Source organism: Lynx canadensis, chromosome B1 (genome assembly GCF_007474595.2).
Source record: "Lynx canadensis isolate LIC74 chromosome B1, mLynCan4.pri.v2, whole genome shotgun sequence".
In the NCBI taxonomy this organism is placed as follows: Eukaryota; Metazoa; Chordata; class Mammalia; order Carnivora; family Felidae; genus Lynx; species Lynx canadensis.
In genome coordinates, this window is record NC_044306.2 from 74,938,683 (window position 1) to 74,955,782 (window position 17,100).

General features: G+C 45.3%; 1 protein-coding gene across 2 annotated transcripts in view; it reads left to right on the top strand.

Moving 5' to 3' along the window:
• Positions 1–17,100, top strand: part of TMEM154 (transmembrane protein 154) — a 44,862-nt gene that overhangs the window by 11,576 nt on the left and 16,186 nt on the right. For both annotated transcript variants that reach the window (XM_032592889.1, XM_032592888.1), the window contains exons 2-3: positions 11,443–11,703; positions 11,795–11,833. In XM_032592889.1, the coding sequence (XP_032448780.1) occupies positions 11,443–11,703; positions 11,795–11,833 (300 nt within the window). The remainder of the gene's footprint in view (positions 1–11,442; positions 11,704–11,794; positions 11,834–17,100) is intronic.

Below are 17,100 nucleotides of genomic sequence, written 5' to 3' on the forward strand. Positions count from 1 at the left end.
CTCCCAGCACCATTTGTTAAAGAGGCTGTCTTTTTTCCATTGGATGTTCTTTCCTGCTTTGTCAAAGATGAGTTGGCCATACGTTTGTGGGTCTAGTTCTGGGGTTTCTATTCTATTCCATTGGTCTGTGTGTCTGTTTTTGTGCCATAAATGTAAATTTCAAATAAACACTTTTTTTTTTTTTAGTGTAAGTACATCTCATGCAATTCAGTGTAAATATAGGCCACACAAATATTGCATGGGACACATTTGTACTAAACAAATTATTTGTTGTTTATCTGATATTCAAATTCAAGTGGGGGTCCTGTACTTCATCTAGCAACCCTATGACTATCTTTTGTCAAGCAAAGACCATCCCTACATTGGTCTGTCAATGACACCACAGACCTTTGGTTACGTAGCCAGTTAATAAATATTAGAAAAAAATTAGGCTGAGTCCTAGATCAGTTATTCAAATAAAAGTAAAGGAACCATGTTGAAAACAAAGCAAAACACAACACCCTAATGATTACATAGAACCAGGAATCCGAGAGTGGATCACCTTTAGAGAATCTACTCATGCAACCCATCACATTAAAAACTAGAAGGAAAAAAAAAATCGTGGGATATATTAACAAATGCAGAAGGGGCGCCTCGGTGGCTGAGTCGGTTGAACGCCAATTTCGGCTCAGGTCATGAAGTCACGAACCGTGAGTTTGAGCCCCTCGACAGGCTCTGTGCTGACAGCTCAGAGTCTGGAAACTGCTTCAGATTCTGTGTCTCCCTCTCTGTCTGGCCCTCCCCCACTCACGTTCTGTCTGTCTCGAAAATAAACATTAAAAAATTTTAAAACAAAACAAAACAAATGCAGAAAAGAGGCTGGCAAGAGAGTGGAACTGAATTGCACCCCGAGCTCAAGCAGCAGCACTGAATTTTCAGTGCTTGAGGCCTGTTAGGTTGTCCAGGAGGGAGGGGCAGGATAGAATCCCTTTCAAGGTAAAATAGGACCAGAAGCAGGCTGGCCTCAGACACCAGCCTCAGACACCTGGACTCAGAAAGTCCCATCCACGATTTGTTCCACTCAGACACCACTTCGGAGACCTGAGGAAATTGCCTCCTTCTTCGGCCTCCTGTAAGAATCCGTCAAACAATAGAACAATCTCTTGCTGTCTGCTCCCTCATACTGGTTACACCAGTTTCTCCCCTTTCTCAGGCTGCTCCTGGTGAAGACCCATCAGCCCCTGAGATACTAGCCCACATCTCCTTTCCCTTCGCTCCTGTCCTCCTTGTCTCCTATATGTCCACAAACATACATCTACCATTTGTTTTTGGGCTTGGCCCTGTCTTTCAGGTACTCTCTCTGGCGACACTGAGCCCATGCTGATCTGAGCAAGGGGTGCATCGCCCAGACAGCGGGCCCGTGTGCACTGTGCAGGAGCCCGCCTTGTCTCCCCTCCCTACTCGGAGGGGGCTGATAGCAGGCCAGAGAGAGGACAAGGGCATGGCCAGGAACATTTGACTCCCACTAACTCTCTCGAATTGTAATTTTGAAACCGGCTATTCGAAAGAGAGATAGAAATCTAATAAAAGTAGAAAATATTCAGATTAGTAATGATAATAGCTATCATTTCAAGAAAATCCTTTTTGTTTCCATTTGTTTTTTTCCCCATTTGTTTCTTCATTTCAGCTCAGGTCATGATCTCACGGTTTGTGAGCTCAAGCCCTGCAGCAGGTTCTGTGCTGACAGCGCAGAACCTGCTTGGGACTCTCTCTCTTTTCCTCTCTCTGTTCCTCCTCTGTGGTTTTCTCTCCCTCTCTCAAAAATAAATAAACATTAAAGAAAATACATACATTCCTTTAAACTGCCAGGAACCACAAGGCAGAACAGGTCTCCAGCGTGCAAAAAGGTAGTCAGATGGTCAGAAATGCAGCTTCCCCAGGTGAGTAACTCCCAACTGAGACAGCCTCAGGGTCTGGGCAAGTCCGGTTAAATATGAGCAAGCTTTCTTTTGAAAAGACACCAAAATAAAAAGTTTGAAACAAACAAACAAAAAAGGCATCCGAGCATGGTGGGCCCCCTTTGTGGGCATGTTTTAATCTGATAGTAAATTACAAAAAAAGAAAAATAAAATCTGATAATAAACTGCAGCTGCAGGTGTGCTTCTGGAGGCAATGAGGTAAAAAATACAACCAAGCTTCGCGAATAAATTCCCAGAGCAGACCACCGCGTGCAAGCATTTTACCAGATGACCCTCCTCAAAATAAGCCAAAGAAACATTTGTTAACCTTCTTTCAGCATATGGTTGATGAGAAAGGGTGTACAAAATGCAGGCATTGCTGTATGTGAACTGCCTTTACTTTTTTCTTTCTTTCTTTTTTTTTTTTTTTTACAGTTTATTTGTTTATTTAGAGCATGCAAGCATGAGTGGGGGAGGGGCAGAGAGAGAGAGGGAGAGCGAAAATCCCAGGCAGGCTCTGCATTATCAGTGCAGAGCCTGATGTGGGGCTTGAACCCATGAACTGCAAGATCACGATCGAGCCAAAGACAGACAGGCAACCGACTGAGCCACCCCGGTGCCTCTGAACTGCCCTTTGATAGTTAAAACCCGCCCTCATCCTTCAGCGCTGTCTTGCATCTGTTCAACCATAGTTAACTCTGACCATATCTTCTTCAGGTAAATATGTCAGGAAAATACATTAGGTGAGTATTTCCACTTACTCAAAACGGTCAAATAGTACAACAGAGCTTACAGTGACAACCACAATCTCTCCATTTCCCTAGTCCTCTCCCCAGAGAGAATTAGGTCACCCAGACTTTACATGTGGGAAACCATGGGAAACACTAGAATCCCCCCACCCAAACAAAACAAAAACTAGGAACATGAAATTTTATCATTCAGTATTTTTAACTTTGCATTCAACAGTTCCTCTCATTTTCCAGTGCTTTCTTTGAAATTTAGATAACTTTTTAAGAAGACCACCTTAGATCCGTGTTTCTCTTTGTACTAAGAATGTACAGTGTGTATTCCTGGAAGAGGGTGGATAGAGGCAGGAGGACATTATATTCTTGATAAAAAGGTAAGAGATGTCCCCGCATTTTCTCTCAGACTAACATGGCCTATTTACATTTCCTAAACAACTTTTACCTGATGGCAGACAGGGTTACAGGTGCTAGGGATACAAAAGACACCAAACTGTGGAGGCATCAGACAATAAACAAGCATGTGGGGGCGCCTGGGGGCTCAGTTGGTTAAGCGTCTGGCTTTGGCTCAGGTCACGATCTCACGGTTTGTGAGTTCGAGCCTCTCATTGGGCTCTCTCTCTGCTGTCCACGCAGAGCTCTCTTCAGATCCTCTGTCCCCCCAACCCCTCTGCCTCTCCCCTGCTCGCTCTCTCTCTCCCTCAAAAATAAAGAAACATTAAAAAAAAAAAAAGTACCTGAATGAAGTACTCTCAGATGATAAACAATAGGTTAGTACTGTTTTGAATCCAAGCAAATGGGAGAAAGGCAGAACACTTCAGAAACCCACCTGTGGTCCATGCAGGCTGATATCCCAGTGGCCCAACACCAAGGAGCATCGTCCATCCACTTGGCCCTGGTGTCTCCCTGCATCCAACACAATCACCCTCCCACAGACAGGTTGCAGTCGGGTGAGCCTGGTACGTCATTGGTTCCCATTTGTTCCCTGGCCCATCGCAGTCCGATTCCACAGATGCTGAACAACTGATTTGTAAACAGACACCAGCACCGAAGAGATAGACCATCTGATGGGTGCCTATACCAATTAATTTTGCTCTCAGACGCTTCTTTCTGTATAGGGTCTCCGCTCATCTTTTTTTTTTTTTTTAATATTTATTTTTGAGAGAGACACACACAGATTGTGAGTGAGGGAGGGGCAGAGAGAAACGGAAACAGAATCCGAAGCAGGCTCCAGGCTCCGAGCTGTCAGCACAGAGCCCGACGCAGGGCTTGAACTCATGAGCCATGAGATCATGACCTGAGCTGAAGTCGGACGCTTAACCGACTGAGCCACCCAGGCACCCCTCCAATCACCTTTAAAGCTTAGTAACAACAAATTAAAATAAAGTCAATTGAATTACAATTTAACTCAGTAACTCTCAGCCTGGCATACTTACTTACTGAAATCACTCGGGGAGCTTTTAAAACATGCCAAGGCACAGCCGCTATAGATACCCTCACTGATTTGGACAGAGCTTAAAACCCACCAGCTGATGTGGGTGCATGGGAAATGTTGTGGACAAGAGGCGTCACTAATAACTAAACACAACTTAGACCAATGGCTCTCAAAGCATGGCCTCCAGGCCAGCAGCCACCGCATTTTGTTAGAAATGAAACGTTTTAGCTCCATCCCAGACCTACTAAAGCAGAAATTCTGGGAGCGGTGGTCAGCATTCTGTGTTTGAGAAACCCTCCAGGTGATTCTGAAGCTAAAGTATGAGGACCTGTGGTTTAAGGGGGCTCAAGGCTTCAGTGGTGACTGTTAAGCTATTCCGTTCTGGCGACAGAGTCGGTAGCTGCTAGACAAGACTTTGGTATCCCACTGCCTGACCTCTTTCTTCTCCAGTTCGCCAACGAGAAGCACAGAGAACAGCAGTGGGGAGTGCTGGGTGGCCCAGGGCAAGACCAGAAATGGGGAGGGTCTTCAGCAGTGGTTCTCAATCCCGGCTGCACACTGGAGTCACCTGGAGAACTGTAAAAAAAAAAAAATCCTGAGGCCTGCATTCACCCCAGATACAGTGAGGTGGAAAGGTTTGGGCATCAGGAGCGTTAGAAGGTCCACAGGTGATTCTAACATGCAGCCAAGGCTGAGAACCCCCGGTTTGGTTTTATCTCATCCAACACTGACTGGCTCTTTGCTGTGTGCAGAGGTCCAGGTGAATGAGAAGCAGGCGGACTTCTTGAGTTTGGTGTCTTAAGTATCTTGAAATTCAGATACTCCCGTTTCTCCACAGAGCAGGGCAGAGTTTGAATGCCTGACACCTGACTTGTGTTTCCGTTTGTTTCGTTATCTGAATTACGAAATCGTTGACACAATTCGTGCATGGAGTCTACATAACAAATGAAAGAAGGGGGCCTCTGATTGAAGCCCAACAGACTCCGTGGTATCCTGAGTTTAATGCCATTCTCTCAACATTGTTTTATTTTACGTTGGAACATCAGTGTGGCATTCTCTCAGCTGGTATGTAATGCCTTTTTATCTTTAACTTAAAACAAAAACAAAAACAAAAAAACTGGAGCGTGGTTGCGTATTTGTTCCACTTTCCAGAAAAGAGAAGTCAGCTAGTTTGCTTCACGGAGAAGCAGAGTCATTTCCACTTAGTGACGGTGTTTGGAGCAGTGATAAGGGCCGACGCGCCCACTCAGCTGCTCTTGCTGCCGGGTTCACCTGGAGCCTTTTCTCCCAGTTTCCCACGCACAAAGATTCCCCCCAGGGTCCTTGCCAGGTTTGTGGAATATGCGTCCCAGATGTGTTTGCATGGCCATCGTCAGCAGTCATTTGTCAGTGACTCTGTAACTGTGCGGTTGATTATCTGGTGCTTTTAGGATTGGAGGATTAAAAGCAACGTGAGGTGTTGCAGTGGGGCTTTTCGCTGGCTCGTGCCTCTCCCTGTTCACTGTCATGCCTGAGCCTATTTCTGTAGCGTTTTCAGTTTTACCCTCAGGCCATACATCACTTACCCTGAAATATGTCCAGACTTAGGTGGGAAGACATAGCAATAATATGAAGACGTCAGAGCAGGCAGATTAGTCCCCAGGGGGACGGCCGAGAAACCGGTAAGTCTGGAGATGGGGGAACGAGAACGGAGCACTAAGCGAGTAGCAAATCTACCAACACCGGGCGCGTGTGCGTGGTGCCCTGTGGGTTACTTGGCATTTTCATGGTTGTGATTTTCTTTGCTCTTCACAGGAACACTATGGGATAAGTAGGACAGGGCCTCCTTCCCTGGCTTTTTTTTTTCTTTTTTAAATTTATTTTTGGGACAGAGAGAGACAGAGCATGAACGGGGAAGGGCAGAGAGAGAGGGAGACACAGAATCGGAAACAGGCTCCAGGCTCTGAGCCATCAGCCCAGAGCCTGACGCGGGGCTCGAACTCACGGACCGCGAGATCGTGACCGGGCTGAAGTCGGACGCTTAACCGACTGCGCCACCCAGGCGCCCCTTCCCTGGCTTTTAAGAGAGGGTCGAAGCAGCGAGGGGCCTTCCCAGGCCCTGCCGTTCTGAATCCACATCCTGCCCGCCCCGATGCCATGGAGACGTCCACAAAGTCCACACACGACAGAAGACACGGCCCTGCACATTCTGCCCCACACACGTTCTGGGCTCACTTCCTGATAGAGAGTTCTGGGTTCTCCCATAGGAGCACTAGACTCCTTAGGTTGTAAAATGTTGCTTTTACCCAAGAAGCATAAGGTGGTTCCTACAGGAAGTTACCATTGACTATTGTGGGCCTTAGCAAGTGTTGCTCAGAAAAAGCTGGGGTTTAGGGCACATGGGTGTCTCAGTCTGTTAAGCATCTGACTTTGGCTCCGGTCATGATCTCATGGTCATGGGATTGAGTTCCGCATGGGGCTCTGCACTGACAGAGCAGAGCCTGCTTGGGATTCTCTCTCTCCCTCTCTCTCTCTGCCCCTCCTGCCACTCTCTCTCAAAATAAATAAATAAACTTAAAAAAAAAATCACCGTCTCTAAAAAAAAAGAAAGAAGGAAAAAGAAAAGGCCGGGGTCCATAGATACGTTGGAGGCAGAGTAGCTTTAGGGGGTGCCGTGTCCACGGGGGAAAGAGTTGCTGTCACCCCACAGGCCGCAGAAGGAACCTCCGTAATGCTCTACGGAACAGTCCCCTAAGTAGCCCTCTTCACTGCCTGCTTTTGTGACCACTGGCTCCTCTGCGGTTCCCACCTTGGTTTTGTCCGCCTCTCCTTTCACCTCACTCTCACCTCTGTTCCCTTGGTGAGCCACTCTTGGTTCCTGAGTTGATTCTATGGCTCACCTTGGTTTTCCAGCTCCCCTTTTGATGGCATCTAATGCTGCTGGGGCTAATCCCCACCGTTTTTCGACTTCCCCCCTTTCCCATCAAAGACACCCTGCACGCCCCGCACTTTTCTGACTTAGTTTCTGCTGGTCCTCATGGTGTGAGGCCCGGGCTGGAGCTATCTTGGAGAAGGCCACCAAGAGCAATTTGGTGCTGTCCTCTCTCCCCCTGCACCCAACACCCTTGTTCCTGCTCTCACCACACTTAAGACAAAATATAGACCATATGTGCACAGGTACAAACCAAAGGATGCAGGGGTGTTTATTGTAACATCATTGAAAATGCAAAGACCATATGTGCACAGGTACAAACCAAAGGATGCAGGGGTGTTTATTGTAACATCATTGAAAATGCAAAAGAAACAACTTAAATCTCTGTCAATAGGAACAGGTTATGATACATCCAAATAATAGGGGGAAAGACAACTGTCTGTATATAGACATGAAATAATCTTGAAGGTCACATTTTTTAAGTTTATTTATTTAGTTTGAAAGAGGCAGAGAGAGAGAGAACCCCAAGCAGGCTCTGTGCTGTCAGTGCAGAGCCCAGTGTGGGGCTGGAACTCAAACCATGAGATCCTAACCTGAGCTGAGACCAAGAGTCAGGTGCTCAACCAACTGAGCCACCCGGATGCCCTTAAGATCAATTAAAAAAATTTTTTTTATTTATTCATATTTGAGAGACACAGACACAGCGCAAGTGGGGGAGAGGCAGAGAGAGGGAGAGAGAGAGAATCCCAAGCAGGCTCCGCACTGTCAGCAGGACGCCTGGCTTGAACTCATGAAACCATGGGATCATGACCTGAGCTGAAACCAAGAGTCAGATACTTAACTGACTGAGCCACCCAGGTGCCCCTTAAGATCAAATTTTAAGTGAGAAAAGCAAGGGTCAGAGCAGTATATACATTTTGCCACCCTTTGTGTTTAAAAAAAAAAAAAAAAAAGAAAACAGGAAATGATACTTACACGTGCATTGAGTTTTTCTGGAAGGCAGCAGAGTGGGTTACCGCTGGGGAGGTACCTTGAGTGAGCGGGGGAAGTGGTGGTAGAGAAACTTCCTTTCTGAGCTTAGTATCATGTGTCTAGTACCAGTTCAGAAAATTCTAATTAAAAAAACAAAGTAAATATCCCAGAAGCAACATAGCAACGTGGAAATAGATGGGGCGTTGGGGGTCCCCCCTTAGTTGTACACATTAGGACATCACGCCACAGGGGTAAATAATTTTTTCAAATTCTCACTACTATGAAGGGATAAGCTATGACTAGAAGCTTCGCTATCATTTGGCACCTACGCTGTAGGGAATGCAGCTACAAAACCCTATGTCGCAGAACTTATAAAGGACAGGGTTGTCCCCCAGGGCAAGACATTCAGGACTCAGTTTCTCCATTTGTAAAATGTGAGCAAGGAAGTTGTTGGGGGGAGGAAATTAGGTTGTGTGTTTATCCTAGATCCTGGCACATGCTAAGCATATGATAAATGCCAGCCAGTGTTCTTTATTATTTGTGGCTGTTGTGGTGTTGGATGGGGTGGGGAGGGCTGTAAGGAACGTTGTAATGGAAGTATCTGGAGATGAAGTCTTGTAGGGTAAAGAAAAATAAAACAGAGAGGGAAAGAGACCCCTTGATTCTCATTTATTTAAATAGCCGCTAGAGATTCTGAGAGAGTGATGTTTAACGTGCAAAACGTATGTTAGGGTGTATATGAGAGGGATGTTGGGGAGAGAAACTTCACCCCCTTTCACTCCAAAATGTCACTAGGGGCCAGCTGTGACCAGCACTGTCCCTTGTGCTAAAAAATAAGTGTACATGACCCAGGACCATCTGGTGTGTTTCTTTCCATTTCTCTTTCTCATTCCTGATTATCTAAACACTCTTATTATTCCTGCCACCTTATTTCCTTTCCTATTTTCTCTTCTTCTGGGGCCACAGGTCAAATGGTGACTCAAATCCTTCCTTGGAGAGGTGTTGAACACGTCCTGCTGTGCATCTGGGCTGAATTGCTTAGAAGGAGCCCCACAAAGCCCAGGTTTCTGGGACCCATCCCTCTCTCTTCCCCTTTGTGCCAGGAAACTGCTTCCTTCCAGGCGAATCGGCGAGAACAGGGGTTCCCTCTCTGGTTCACCACCTCGTGCCTTGTAATCATTGTATCCCTGTCTTATCGGAGGGAAAACATCGTGTGAATTTCAAGGCTCAGTTTCAATGATCGGCCACCTTGGGTTCACATCCTCCTCCACGATAGCTCTGTGACCATGGGCACGCTGTGTAACCTCTTTGCCCAGTTTCTATCTGAAAAAATGGTGAGGACAAAATGAGATAATCTGGGTAAAAGGCAGAGCACGGGATTTGGCTTAGTAAATTCTCTATAAAGGTTAGCCTGAAATAGTGGTGGCAGCCTCAGCAGGTCTAGAAGTAAGCAAAAGAAATAAAAAAGAAGTCTGGGTATTCGAGGAAGGTCTGTAAGCACTGGCCTCAGAGAATAGGGGGGTCAGTATTTCTACTGCACCTGAGTGTGGGCCCCTCCCTTGCCAACCCCCCAAATATGTCTAGTCGTTACTGGCTGGATCATCAGTGAATGATGCTATTTGGTCTCAATAGTTCTGCGAGCTGGATGACTTTAATGAGGAGATTGTCCTACTGGACAAATATCTTTTCCTGGATTAGGGTGATATATGATGCATCAAAGCTTTTAGCATATGTGTTAATATTATTAACTTACTACCTTATTTCAAAGACATAAATATTTCAAAGACTTAACCCAGACTGGGTCAATACATAGTAAATATTTTTTAAAATCCTCCTTTTGGGGGCTCCTGGGTGGCTCAGTTGGTTAAACATCTGACCCTTGGTTGCAGCTCAGGTCATAATCTCACAGTTTCATGGGTTCAAGCCTCACATCAGGCTCTGTGCTCACAGAGCAGAGCCTGCTTGGGATTCTCTCTCTCTCTCTCTCTCTCTCTCTCTCCCTCTTCCTCTCTGTCTCCGTCTCCTTTTCTCTCTCTGCCTCCCCCCGACTTGTACTGTCTCTGTCCCTCTCAAAATAAGTAAATAAACTTAAAAAAATAATAAAAAATAAAATCCTGTTTTTGGCATAAACACGTGAGGAACATCAGCTAGTTATACTCTGTAGTTTGTAACTGACTCTGATGTTTTTGGGGGGCATTTACCAATGCGATTATCAAGTGGATTCCCTGGTCTTGGGGGATACGGAAATGTTCGTGTACATAGTCCAACAAAAAATTAGACTGTGATCACACATATTTTTAAATAAAATAAATCAGAGGAATTCATGGTCATTCAGTCATGCGAATGGATAAGGTGTGGAATTGGCTCTGTTACTCAGTGCGGTGGTGGCCTAACCTACAGTAACAGAGGATGGCTTAAAGCAGCTGACTTTTCTGTTTGCATAGCACCTTTCACTTAGAATGTTCATATAAGTCATCTTACTTGATAAGTTTTCTATAGCCTAAATTCATGCTCTTACCCGCAGTGGGCCCCATTTGAATGATAGGCAACATTATGCCATAGTAACATGGAAACCTTTGGTTGCCTTACTGTGGTCACTACATAGCCGGGTGAGGAAAGATTTCTCAGATGAGCATCAGGCTAATAGTCCTTCCCTGTCCTGTGATGAGCCCCAGGATGGTTTTAAACACAATCTGAAATTCAAAGAGAATAAACTTGTTTATAGCTTCTTAATAGGGGAAGCTCTTTCTATTCTAGGGGAAGATGCTTTCTATTAAATACATTTAAATATTGGTTCCCTAGTCTCTAAGGGAGCTTCCCCCTTGAGAATTTCCCTTTACAAATGAAATACATGTTGTGTTTTTATTTAGAATTCAGGAAGACTTGTGTCCGATAATCTCAGAGTCTCCATTCTCTGCAGCATGTGAGACTGAGGCTGATGTCTAATCAGTCTCCCCAGTTTCCACGAATTCTTCTGCACTGATAGGCAACCTTTTATGAAAAACTAGGACAGCATGCATTGCTTTATACCTGAGTGCTGTGTGGCAAGTAGTTAACTTCCAGGAAACATGAATTTGGATTTATCCAGAAATGTTATGGAAATAGCATGGTGTCCTCTAGAAGATGTTCTGGAATATCACCCTTGACGTGACGAAGCTTCTCAATGCCCTTTTCGTAAGTGTGTCCAAAGTATCTGGTTAAGGCCCAACTGCCTGTATCAGTGGGAGGTTTATCTCTGGGCTCCGTCCGATTCCATGTCCAATATACTCCCAGCTTGAACTCCATTTATGTTAAATCAATACTCTGTCACAATGAACCGGATGACCAAATGCAGTAGATCAAGTTTACCACTGGATGCATGTAGGGTAAATGTAAAAATCATTGAAAACATAACATACTAGCTTTGTCTCCATGGCAATCTCAATTTTGTGTGTGTTCCCTCAGGGGATGTTGAGGAACCGGAACAGTCAGCAGATAGGCCCCTGGAAGTGGAAAGCCTCGATGGAGACTCTACCATTCAGACGACGTTGGCTGCAGTGACCACAGCAACATTAATAACAAATACAAATTTTACCTACATTGAGGAGGATGCAGATCAGCAGGAGTTTATATTAATGGTGTTGATCCCGCTGATTTTATTGGCCCTCCTATTTGTAATACTGGTAATCCTTGTAACGCGCTATAAAAGGAAAAGAACTAAACAAGGTAAATGTTCTGTGTGTTCCCATTTCCAGACAATTGCTTCATGTGTTAATGAACAATCAATAAGGCAAAAACACTTTCTGCTTTTACACAGAGCCTTCTAGCCAAGGATCTCAGAATGCCTTACAGACATGTGAGTATGATCCTAATTAATGCCTGTTGGGAGTTGGGGCTGGGGGAGGAAAAGGAACGGAGAGGTTTTAAAGCGAAGCGACAAGGACCACATAAAAATAGTAAGTGGTGAACACTCCCTTCTTTTTCAAACAGAGAGCGGCTTCAGCCTCAATTGAAATTTAAATCACACGACTGCCGTCTCTGTGCTTAATCCAGACAAGGGTCCAGTCTAGAACTGGCCAATAGGTCCGTGCGACATTCCCTGAGTCGGAGGAAATAATCGAGCTGGCAAAGCAGTGGGTCAGGTTGGGGTTGAGGATGCGGAGGCTGAGACCTTGGGCTCAAGAAGAGGATTCTCTCATACAGATTTCCGGCCAAGATACTGTTTTCTCCTCCATGCCACATCCCAATTTGATTGTGTAAAGACCTGAGTAAAGCATCATTCTTATTCTCATTAAAGCTATGACAACTTTTGTATGAAATTCCTAATTGGCTCAAGATTACCGTCATCAATCTGAAAGCGATCTGATGGAGAATTCCTTAGGTCAGAGATACACGCAAGGGGTATTCAGTGCCAATTCTCGGAGCAACACATACTAGGTGTCACGGTAGTTCTAAGTCCAAAGCAGACTTGACTACTTCTGGCTTGTGCTGGTAAAAAGGACTCCAATTAGATTTTTAAGTTGAAGCCTTTAGTTCTTCCAAAAATCACTCAAGGGATGAGACCATCCCTGATAAGCTCCATATTGATATGTGCACACAAAACTCGCTCTCTATCCCTCACACTCACTAATGGGGCACCTCTGGCTTTGAGATCAAGCTCTTGGCCTGTGGGTCTTGCTCACTGTCCTCACACCAGAAGAGGCTTTGAGATCACGGCAGGAGCTATAAATGGTCATTGTCCATTATGCCAGCAGGTATGGTAAATGTGAGCTAGGGAAGAAGCCCTGATGTGCATTACCTTTCTTGGCAAGAGCCAATGTAAGAGATTCCAAAGGAGTAGGAAATACACCTGTTTTCTCCACTGCTTGAAATTTCAGGGTGACCTAGTAACAGTGGTCACATGGGAGCTCCTTTGTAAGCTAAAGAAAAAGATAAAGCAAACAGAGATGTCTGGACCCCATTGTTTTGACCTCATGGAAAGTAAGAATTTCCTGCCTAAACCATAGTCCCTCAGCCAGTCTTACCTAATGGGGTCATAGGGTTTGGAGGGAGGATGCCGGGTGTCCAGTCAAATGTTCGTGCTCCTAGGCTCTAAATACAGAAAGGGCTTTTTGTTTTTTTTTTTTTTAATGTTTATTTATTTTTGAGACAGAGAGAGACAGAGCATGAATGGGGGAGGGGCAGAGAGAGAGGGAGACACAGGATCGGAAGCAGGCTCCAGGCTCTGAGCCATCAGTCCAGAGCCCGACGCGGGGCTCGAACTCATGAACTGTGAGATCGTGACCTGAGCTGACGTCGGACGCTCAACCAACTGAGCCACCCAGGCGCCCCAGAAAGGGCTTTTTGATTAAACTTCATTGTGAGAACCTCAAAGTTCAAAAGCCATTCATGATCAAGAACGGGCCTCGATCTCAGACATGGCTCACGTACCCCGCAGTGGGTACATGAACTGTTGGCTGTTCCCGGAGTGTGGCTTACACTTTTATGACATTAACGTGCCTGGTTGACACTGTTCCTCTGTGTGAGATTTCCTTCTTGTCTGCTTGGCAAATTGCCACCCTATTCTTCAATGCCCAGTTCTTTTATGAAGCCTTGAGTAATCACTCCCCAGGCAAAATTAATCACACCTCTTCTGTGCTCTTACAGACTGTGTTCACACTTACTGTGCACAGTGTTTACACTGGCATGAGTTGCTGATTTGTCTTTTTTTGGTTAATTTTTATTTTTTGTCTCTCTTACGAGGTTATGTTCTCTTTAAGGTCCAAGAGAATCAAGAACTTGTCTTATTTATCTTGTTTAGTAGTATGACATCAAGGTTAGAGTATGGACTCTGGAACCACGCTGCCCTGTTGGCTTTTTTCTTAGCCCTCTGACTTCTCTGATTCAGCTTCCTCATTTGTGACATGGGCAAATCCAACACCTAGCTGACAGAGACGGTATGAGAATGAAATGGGTTCATGTATGTAAATCACTTAGTAGGAAGAGTAGCCGGCATATTGTGTTAACCTATTAGTATGATTACCCCTTTTACCTAACCTAGTGCCTAGCCCAACACATATATTAGCTGCTCAATAAACGTTTGTTGAATGAATGAGTTAATAAAACAATGTTAGAACTTTTTTTAAAGAACGGCTATTCTCAGAGATAAAAACAAATTTGCAACTTATTCTTAATACCAATTGGCACCTTCTTTTTGGTTTAAATATGCCTCACTTCAGCCTCAATTGAAATTTAAATCACACGACTGCCGTCTCTGTGCTTAATCCAGACAAGGGCCCAGTCTAGAACTGGCCAATAGGTCCGTGCGACATTCCCTGAGTCGGAGGAAATAATCGAGCTGGCAGAGAACACAACAGAAGGGCATCTGGGTGGCTCAGTAGGTCACACATCTGACTCTTGGTTTCAGCTCAGGTTATGATCTCATGTTTTTGTGAATTTGAGCCCCACATCAGGCTCTGCACTGACAGTGGGGAGGCTGCTTGGGGTTCTCTCTCTTCTTCTCCCTCTGCCCCTCCCTGATTCGTGCTGTCTCTTTCTCAAAATAAATAAATAAACTTAAAAAAGAGAGAGAGAGAGAGAGAGAACACAACACAGATATCTTGAAACGTCCAAACAATTGCTAATCACAAGTTCTGATAGAGAGAAATTTATTTAAATATTTTCTTTTACTAGTCACTCCTTTGGTATAGATACAGAAGGTTAACTGCTTAACAGATGGATGTCTCCTCAAACAAACTAAATGCTGAAAGGTTAACAACTTCTGTCCACTGAAGTCCCCCTATTCACATAACACCACATTATAATGCAAATCAATAAAAGGAGAATATTTAAATTAACAAAATGTTATTTAAATATTTTTTTCCGGGGCGCCTGGGTGGCTCAGTCAGTTGGGCGGCCGACTTCGGCTCAGGTCATGATCTGGCGGTCCGTGGGTTCGAGCCCCGTGTCAGGCTCTGTGCTGACAGCTCAGAGCCTGGAGCCTGTTTTGGATTCTGTGTCTCCCTCTCTCTGCCCCTCCCCCATTCATGCTCTGTCTCTCTATCTCAAAAATAAATAAACGTTAAAAAAAAAAAAATAAGTATTTTTTTCCAGGAAAAATAGAACTGTCATACTGGGTCAGACCAAAAGTTTTCTTGGAAAGTATCCAAAACAATGTTTTGTGGAAGGGCATGGATGATGTGCTCTCAGAAAGTTAGACACATTGGTATTTCCCCCACCTGAATAGAGCCTGGTATGCGCTTCTGCACCAGTTTGACCACCGGGGGGCGCCTTCCCAACACATTTAGAAAGAACACTTCTCGGGGCTCAATCAGTTAAGCCTCTGACTCGTGATTTCTGCTCAGGTCATGAACTCGCAGTTTGTGGATTCGAGCCCCATGTAGGGCTCTGTGCTGTCGGTTCGGAGCCTGCTTGGGATTCTCTCTCCCTTCTCTCCTTGCCCTTCCCCCACTCTCTTGCTTGCTCTCTCTCCCTCTCTCTCTCTCAGAATAGATAAAAATTAAAAAAATATTAAAAAAAAAAAAGAAAGAAAGAACATTTCTTCCTATTGGAAATTACTTTTTCTCTTTGGGCCTGTCCATTTCGAGTCCAGAAAAAGGGAAATGCTATGTAGTAACGTGATGCTCTATTACCATTCTTCCCAGACCTGCAGGCATTAAATTTGCAGTTGTTATTATTTAACATTTATTAAGTGTTCTGATGTGCTGTGTCTGAGAGAGCTGCAGGGAAAACAGCTGGCAGGAAACCATCACTTTAAATAGACTGTGGCTACATGACGCCTGGGTCTGCTCAGTACATCTCCAGAAAGAGTCTGTCTCTTGCTCAGTGTTCGGCATGGAAAAAAGATAAATAAGCCACTTTCCTGGGGGGCTCCTGCCCTCATCCCCTCGCCCCAGCGATGCCACCATCTGAGGTACACAGAGGAGGATAGCTGGCAGGGGGGGCATTGGCAGGCTGAGTGGGTGTAGCTGGGAACCGCGGGCCGAGGACGAAGTGGGTAGGAGGGTGTGAAATGGAAGGACTGTAGGAGGGAAAATGGAATCGAGTGCAGGTGGGGGGCTGTGTAAGAGGTACATTTGCCCTCCGGTGGCAAAGGGAGTAGATGGCTATTAATAAAGAGATGTAGGCCAGGTGGAGTGGAGTGGGCAGGACCTGATTGCTGAGGACACGTAATTGGTCTCCCTCCTGGTTTAATGCTCTGCTCTGGTGTGCTCTCCCAGATGTTTTTCTGTTGCCATGGTGGCTGGGGCAGGGGTAATGGTCTCGGAGCAGGGGAGACGAGGCCGCAGAAGGCTCTTTGCTCTGTTTGAATACTGATTACAGGAGCTTCCCATTTGGTGCATCTGGAGTACTTTTGTAATGGGTTTTTAAACTTTTCCATCGTCTGCAGGCAGGGTTAGCTTTTGCTCACCACAAAGCCTGCAGGCGCTCAAATTATAAAGATAAATCCATGCCCTCTACGGTGGGGCTGTGGGGCCACTAGCTCTCTGAGAAATTAGTTGGGGGTGGTTTACTAAGCAGGGAAAGAGGGGGAAGGAAAGAGAGGGAGTGACAAAACAGGGGGATCTTTATGGGTCACCTGTAGGGAAGACTCAGTTGTGTATGGGCTTTATTTATAGTAAAATCCTTTAAGGAAATAGCAAGTCAGTTTTAGATGAAAGATATACATATATAAAATATAAATGAACATACTCCCCTTTCCCCAGTCTAAGTGCCTGAGGAGTCAGACACCTGCAGGAAGCATCAGGTTCCTAGCAGGGGGCAGAAAGATATAACCCATAGGCCCTAGAAGGTAAGCAGTGGTGGCTCGAAACTTCCATCTGTGCCCAGCTTTCCTGGATCAGCGATGCCATGAAAGCTTGCCAACCCACAGGAAATTATAGTGGCTCCCAGCTGCCAGGAGCTCAGTTCCAGGTTCTTGCTGGTTGTGTTTGCTCGATGGGGACCTACATTTCTGCAGGCCAGGCAAAAAGAGACCTCCAGTTGCCAAGGATCAGGACCAGTCGACTATTTGGTGGGCCTCTACAAAGTGGTTTGCTTCTCAATGGTTTTCACGTCATAAAAGGTGCTGTGGGTCTATGCTCTCCACTCACTTGACATCATCGCCTCGTTTCTCTGGATGCA